Genomic DNA, 8,026 nt, shown 5'->3' with positions numbered 1-8,026 from the left:
CCCAGCATTCATTCCTGCCTGTGGCAGGGGGTCAGGCTAGATGATCTCTGTTCAGGTCCCTCCTGACCCTAGCTACTATGAAACTATGAAACAAAATAGGGCACATTTCTTGGCTATTTATAATTGTAACAATGTTGCAAAATAACTTCTGATCAGGTCTTTCTAATACTAACAAAATGTTTCAACCGCAGTATGTCAAACAAGATACATTTTTAGTTTAATAATCTAAATAGATCTCTACTTTGTATCAAGTGCATATCCAGTGCTAATTATTATTTTAAGAGTATTCTTAGCAGATAGTAGAATAAATCTGCAGCTACATTTTTGTCTGATGTTTGTGCTACCTGTAGATTTAACAAATATTTTAACTTGAACACAAACCAAATGTACAAGATTATCCCTCTTCAGAAAGAAATCCTTACCTCTTGCACGTAATTCCTGGACCACCATGGCCACAATATCACTCTAATACTATCAGGATTCTTCCATAATTAATGTGTAATATAAACTCCTAGTCAACATATCTTACCAAACATGGACTTGAAATTGGTTCTATAAAGCATTTGATACCCCTGTTTAATTCTGACCTAATTTTAAATGTCTGTATTTTTATTTATGATAAAATCATGATCTGCGTTTGTCAGAAAAGCAGAAATGGTCAGGTTGGTCTTTGTAACCCAACTGAAAGTGATACACTATGGCTTTTCTTACCTTTATGAAAGGTTAAGCCTGGATGTTACTGTATTTTTTTCACAGTTCAATTTAAGAGCCAAAAAACATAGGGAAACAGCAGGGGAAATGCTCTGTTTGTGATGCTGGTTGTTATCGTAACTTATCAATAGGACAGTTTACTGACGTAAGAGTTTCCTTTAAAGACTGTGTATTTAGTCATGACTTAGCAATGGAGGACTGACTGATTCAGGCCCTTGCTAAAAGACAACGTATAAGTTTTCTGATGATGCACAGGATTCTATGCCACTCATTTTTGCTGCTTTTAAAAAGAGATGGTCTTTGGTTTGGATAATATAGTGGCCCTTGTTGCTGAGGCAAGCACAACACAACTGAGGTGGGAATGGTGCTCAAACATGGGTTTAAGCCATGTTTCCCTTACCCCAGTCCTAAGCAGGTGCCTCAACATGACTTGCAGCAGCCTGAGAAGTTGTTTTAGAGAGTAACTATGCCCACTGGCCAGTATCACAATTGGAAATCCTCATGGCAGTGGGAAGCCCCACCCAGGCTTTTCTTTCCTTTACCTGCTTCTAGGGTTGGGTTTCCAAATATCCTCATGTTTGAACCCATTAGTAAACAGTCAAATGATCTGACATAATCACAGTTTATTGAGCAGTGGAGAGTAGGACATACTGGACTCATCCTATCAGTCAGCCACGATTAAAATCTTCCTAGATAATGTCATTTTCTGTGTGTGCAGATTAACCCATTGAACCCTACAAAATTTTTGTTCCAGACTATTATTTGTGATTTTTTTACCCTTTGGCATTTATTCTTATTCCTCCCACTCAGCCACTTTTCTGCTTGTCTTCCCTAAAACCCTATCCCACAAACAAATTAAAATATTCATGAGACCTTGAAATCTAGAAAAAAATACCAATAATGTATTGTCTTCTTTTAAGACTTCTTGAAATAAGGCTACATGACCAGATATCTGAAACCCTGTTTGACAATAGTCCACATTCTTCCTTAACCATATCACTGTTTGCATATCTGCCTTTTTTAAACTCCAAGATGGGATTGCTTACTCCTGAACACTGATTTTTCTGATGCACAATAGTCCAGCTCCATACTTTGTAAATGTTAATTCTTTCTCTCTCTCTCTCTCTCTCTCTCTAGCAAGAATCAGTCCCTTGCTATTACCATCATAACATTGTGATGACAAAAAATTATGAATAGTCCATTTATATGCTGAGTTCCACTGAGTGTCAAGTAGTAAATGTTTGATTTGTAAATATGTAACGCGTAGTTCTGCTGTCCTACACACAGGTGACAATCCAGAACAACTTCATTTAAGAAATCAGAATGTGTGTAGTGTTAGGACTGTACATGTGTTGCCAGGAATAGTTAGGCCCACAGATTTGATGTTACAGGCAAATGTGATGCCTGTGGCTTATTAGAGTTTTCATCTTTTTTTAACCTTTGATTTTCTTCCACCAACCCAAACAAGTTTGTGTTTATCCTGCTCTTAGACACAAGAGATAATGATAGGCAGGGGGAAAAAAGGTGCATGCCTGCTGCTTTCCTCTGCTTCTGACAGACTAATTTCCCAGCTTTTACTCCTGCCATGTGAACTGTTGACATCTTTTGTCTCTTCTAGTCCTTTTGAGGTTTCTTTTGACAGCCTTGCCTTGGCTATTTTCTATGGTGTTATTAATTTTTTGTTTCTTGGCATGGCTGGAATTTTTTGTTGGGGGGAGGTTGTCTGGCTAGAATGTATAATTAACTATTCTGTATAATAGATACCAATAAGTGTAAAATAACAGAAATGTCCTAGAAAAAGAAATGTGCATTTGTCAGACACTTGGAATCAAAATGTCTTCTAGAAGGTTTAGTTTGACATTTCCAAAAGTTGCTTTTGATGTTTCCATTTTCATTGTCTAATTTGAGACATCTTTGGCTTGTTCATGGATACTGAACATTCATGCCATAAGAAACTTCTACATTCCAAAAGACTGGTTACCAATGATACTATAATAAGCTAAGGCTGAAATTTCTACATGGCCTGTGGTTTTGTGCACTGATCAATGGAAACAGCTGATTTAATTATTTCTGTACCAGATAGATTTTACTTGATCACTAAAGTAAGTTACATAGTGATCACAGTAATGAAACAGAAGAGCAAATTTATGACATTTTACTGTTGATGAAAGAGAAGTGATTTAGGTGACTAGCAGAGCAGAAGATGCAAAAAGTGATTTTTGAATGTACTGAGCTGAAGTTAACAGAAACTGGTTCTTCCATGTCTTTGAGTATCAGGCCAGGAATCAAAAGAAGTGTGTGAAAAAAAGTGTACCTACATTCAAAAGTATGAGGATGTGGAAGTAGTGTGGAGTAGATGCAATAATATATGACCATTGGAAAAGACTTTATAGTCATAGACTTTATAGTCATAATTTAAGTCTGTTTTAGATCAGATTCATGAACATAATGTTTCTGGTTTCAAAATATATTAACTTAAGAAGGAAGAAGAAAGAGCTTTGTTCTTACGTCTTTTAAAATCTTGAAGTACAGGCAGTCCTCGGATTTAGGACACAATTGGTTCCTGAAAACTGCAGCTTAAGTCGAAACATTGTAACTCGGAACCAATTTTCTCATAAGAAACAATGTTATAAATGGGGATTGGTTCCTGAACCAAGGCCCGATACCCTATTCTCACCAAAAATACCCAGAATTTTGTACTCAATCAATTATAGATGTGTAATATAGCTACATTAATGTATTTGTATTGTAAATAGCAATCATATTGATTTGGAAAGACTTCTCTGAGGTGACTTTGCTGGACTTTTTGAAGGGTTCTTGGCTGGAGTCTTCTCAGGAGTCTTGGCTGCAGGTTTTTCTGGAGGCTTGTCTGCTTTCTTAAAGAAAGTGTCCAAGGAAGTTTAGATAGATGTTCTCCAGGGAGATGAGTGACTCAGCGAACTTGTTCACTGGCGTGGCGTCGCATTGGGTCAAGCATTGTAAAGTCAAAACTGCTGTCATAAAGTTGAAACAGGGTGTCAATTTATAAACATTGTAAGTGTGAAACGTTGTAAGTCGAGGACTGCCTATATTAGCTTTTCCTGCTATACTTTTTTAGCTATTTGCAAACGTTCAATTCTGTTTTTCTGTTCTGTAAAGACACTGAACCAGCTGGTTTAAGAATACAAATGTCTTCAAGTGACAGCTCTGATTTCCTTCACCAGAAACAGGGGCAACGTGTAGGGGGTGCATGGGGGTACACGTGCACCCCCTGAGATGGCCAGTGCACCCACTGTCAAGCTGTGCTCCCTGTGTAGCGGGCAGGCAGGAGCACCAGTGCTCATGCCCCCCTGACTGAAGAGGCACCAGACACCCAAGACCAGAAATATGCTTTCTACCATCTTCTGCTCTAACCCTGTCTGCTTAGACTCCTGCCTAATAAGGATCCCCAGAAAAGAGAGAGAGCAGATAGGAAAGGGAGTCTGACCAAAGCAAGAGATGTAGTAAGCTGCATTTTAAGTATGATCTCTAGAGATTATTTTTAAATGTGGGGCCTAATCCAAAGCCCATTGAAGAGTCCCATTGACTTCAAGGGGATATGTGTTGGAACATCTGCTTTTTGGGCTTATAGGCACTAAGAATATTTCTCAAGCCTGTGCAGTTGGGCTCCAGTCTCTCCCAGGCTCCCATGGTGCAGAATAGTGTTGGTATGTTCTAATTATTTTACAGTACATGGCAACAACCTATAACATTGCAAAATACAGGCTTGGTGAGTAAAGTTGCAGGTTTACTTTGAAATTGAATATATATGGAAATTGTCTAATTAAAAAAATATCAGAAGACAGCAAAAAATTATTTAGGTTTGGTATTGTTTGAATACAACACGGGGTACATCTACATATGTGCTTAACTATGCAGTAGACTAATTTGCTGAAGTGTAAAGTGTCACAGTCTACACATGCAATGCTATTAGATTGCAGCAAACTAAATATTCACCTCCATAAGATAGTACTGTAGGGGACAGTATGGTGGTAAAAGTAACCACGCCTAAACATGTTTGTAAATGCTAAGCTATATGTACATTGCATAGGGTCAGCCCAGGCAGCAAGGGGTCAGCCCCTTTCCTGCTGCCTAGCCACAGGGCTTTGCATGCTGGGGTACTCTCGTGCTCCAGCCAGCCCCTGTGCTGTCCAAAGTCAATTCTCAGAGCCCAGAACTGACCCCCGGGGACCCCTGCCATCTTGGAGCTGCTTCACCCTGGCCCAAACTATTGTAGTCGCAGGTGCAGCACCTGCACATGCGCCCTGGACCACAGCAGTTTGTGCATCTACATGTGCCATTAAGGTGCCATGACAAATTCAGAGGCAAACTATGCTGGAGTTTATCACGTCACCTTAATGGTACATGTAGATGCACCCAGGAGTGCTTTAAAGCACACTCATATTGAAAAGTATGTTTTACACAGGCAGAAGCATTTAGTGATACATGAAAAATAACATCTTCCTGTTTGGAAAAGTAAATGAAGGCATTAGTAATCTTTTGATAACATTATTAATGTTTACCCCTTGATTTGTGGGCAAATAAATGGAAGTTTGATCAACTGTATCTATATAGTCACAGTTTAAAAGGAACAGGGATGAAAGATTAGAATCCTGTGCCACTGAGATCCTTGACGTTGTCATCTTGATGGTGATCTTATACCAATATGAGCATCAGTGTTGGGGAGGAAGCTGTAAGGACTCCAAACCATGAACACCCGTCTCCTTTGTAAACGTGCTTTCATATTTTATACAGCAGCAAAAGATTTCTCGAAAACCAGCCATCTTCCTCCCTGCTCACATATACTAAGCTGCTGCTTATGTGGGCCCAACTATTGAGTATCATTTCCTTCTGCTGGGTGGTTTGTCAGACTTGAATTTGCGATCCTAGAGGGATAGAAGGGTCTTAGGATATACTGCATGGGACCACCCCATTGTTTTTATTTGTTCATCACTCACATTGGAACGAAGCATTGTGTTCATATGTTTAATGAAGGCTTTCTCTTCTGTTTGGTACAGGGCCGTATCTGCAGAAAAGCTGGCAAATCAAAAAAGTCATTCAGCCGTAAGGAAGCTGAAGCAACATTTAAGAGTTTGGTGAAGACCCATGAAAAATATGGGTGGGTCACTCCTCCTGTCTCTGATGGCTGACATTTGCAAGCCACACCTCAGCCGCTAAACAGAACCAAGTACTCTGACATCTCCTCAGTGCTATACACCGCCCGTCCTTTTCTACTTCAGCTTCTGTTAGATACCATGAATGTCAAGGAGACATTTAAGTTATTTATGAACAGATATGTTTACAGAGGGAGAGAAAACACATGCTGTGTTGGGTTATGTTCCAGGACTGCTGAATGGTCATCATTAAGTCACTTTAGAGCGGATGTTGAGATTGTGTCATTTGCCCCCCATACAGGCCACATTGTCTTCAGCTTCTTTCCATGACAGCAGCAGCACCAAGTAGCAGGAGTGGAATTCTATCCATTGCTGCTCAGTTATTTAAATGTAAATGAAAAAAGTTAATATTTAATAGGGAAGCAGTGCATTGCAGGTACATGTTTGCTGTGCTGTTTATCTTTGTTTCCTAGCAGGTCAACATAACTTGACGATTTGTCTTTATGTGGAGCTGTGGTCTGCTGTGACTAAATTTAGACCTCATTTGTGCTCTATATATGACCTTTGATTCATAAAAAGAACAGAATTATAACAACAAGAGGTTCTAGTGTTGAAAAACTGTTCAATGAAATCACCCAGTTGGTCAAAACGTGCTATCTATGCTGATATTGTGGTGTGCTGTTGTTCTGAGATAAACCAATGCGATTAGATGAAGGTCAGGTGAAGCTTCAGATATCAGATACACCCACTTGTGGGTCTCAAAGTGGTTAATAGTAGAATAGTTTTTAACTTCCCAGCAAAATGCAGTACTCCTACAATAGCATGTTGCCTGTCAACTCTTCGGTGGCAAAACAAACACAAAACAATGCACAAATCAATCTTAAAAGTTATCCAAGTCATTTGAAAATGATGTGCCAGTGACAAGGTAAAAAGTTAGATTTTCAAAGAAAGTGAAACAAGTGGTTTGTAAGATGATTTGCATGACTGGATTTTTTTTATTTTTACTAAATAGACATTGTATGTACTTTGAGCCCAGGATCTGAAAAAACCCACTGATGTATATAAATGTCCTGCTATTTAATCATTAAGATTTAAGTTTTCTCTTCTGTTAAATAATTTTAAAAACTTTCTAAGAGACTCCATAAAATCTGGAGATAATGTTTATAATATCATAAGGAAGGAGTTTAAAAATGTGGAATCCAAATGGAAAATCGTATTGGACACATTCTGAATAAAATTACCGGTACCATTCCACTGCCTCAAGAATTCAATCATTTTAGGCTGGTTTTTTAATTTTTATTTTATTCCAAGTAAGATTCATCACTGTGATATACTAGAAATCCTATAGGTATATTATGCCTACTGTGGTAGCATTTACAATTGAAAGTAGAACATTATTGATTGTAAAATGCAATCCAGTAAAAAAAGTATAGTGTCTTTGAAAAAGCATTCCTTTATGTGCCCAACATAAGTAAGATTAGACCATTGTTACTTTTAAAAATGGCTGAACAGTTTCTGGTTGCTGTTCAGCAGCATTGGGAAAATGTCATTTTCTAACTGTGTACGGGACTTCATGGGGTTTTAGTTTGTTGTAAAGCTGCCCAGAATAGCGAGGAACAAGCAAACTAAATGAACTGAAACAGGGGAGTGTTTTAGGGCCAGTTTAATGCCAGCATCCCACAGGAGGATGGCCTAGTCTATGCTTAAAAATGTTGCCAACCTAGTTATGTTGGTTTAAAGAGTGAAAAATCACACTCCTACCCAAGGTAGCTCTGCTGCCAGATACTTAAAGCTGCTGGTGCATTTATAAAAGCAAGAAAGTTCTTTTGCCCATCTAGCTTGTTCTGTTTGGAACATTGACTGTACCAGCAAAAGCACACTTTTTTTCTGGTGTAAACTATCTCCAGGATTTATCTAGGGGGTTTATCAGGGCAAGTAGACTGACTACCCCTTCCAGAGTTGATACAGCCCATGTTTTCATTATTAACTGGAGGCACAAAACTTAATTATTCAACCTTAAAAGTGAGTGAACAACTAAAAAAAGAATTTGTTTCCCCTCTCAATCTCTCTCCACAGTACATCAGTGCTGCTGGCCTCCAGTGTCCACATGTCTTATGACCCTCTGCATGATTTCTGGTGCCCTGCACCTTCTACCTGGGTCATGCTCCCTGAACTGTTCCACA

The 8,026-nt window shown here is 38.8% G+C and overlaps 1 protein-coding gene across 1 annotated transcript in view; it reads left to right on the top strand.

The window, feature by feature from the left end:
* Window positions 1–7,789, top strand: part of UBE2QL1 (ubiquitin conjugating enzyme E2 Q family like 1) — a 29,169-nt gene extending 21,380 nt beyond the window's left edge. Inside the window, exon 2 of the mRNA XM_006025016.3 lies at window positions 5,748–7,789. Within this exon, the coding sequence (XP_006025078.1) occupies window positions 5,748–5,879 (132 nt within the window). The 3' untranslated portion in view covers window positions 5,880–7,789. The remainder of the gene's footprint in view (window positions 1–5,747) is intronic.
* The last annotated feature ends 237 nt before the right edge of the window (window positions 7,790–8,026 follow it).

This window comes from Alligator sinensis, unplaced genomic scaffold, assembly GCF_000455745.1.
Source record: "Alligator sinensis unplaced genomic scaffold, ASM45574v1 scaffold248_1, whole genome shotgun sequence".
Lineage (NCBI taxonomy): Eukaryota > Metazoa > Chordata > Crocodylia > Alligatoridae > Alligator > Alligator sinensis.
The sequence above is the reverse complement of the archived record's forward strand: the minus strand, read 5'-3'. Positions and strand labels throughout refer to the sequence as shown.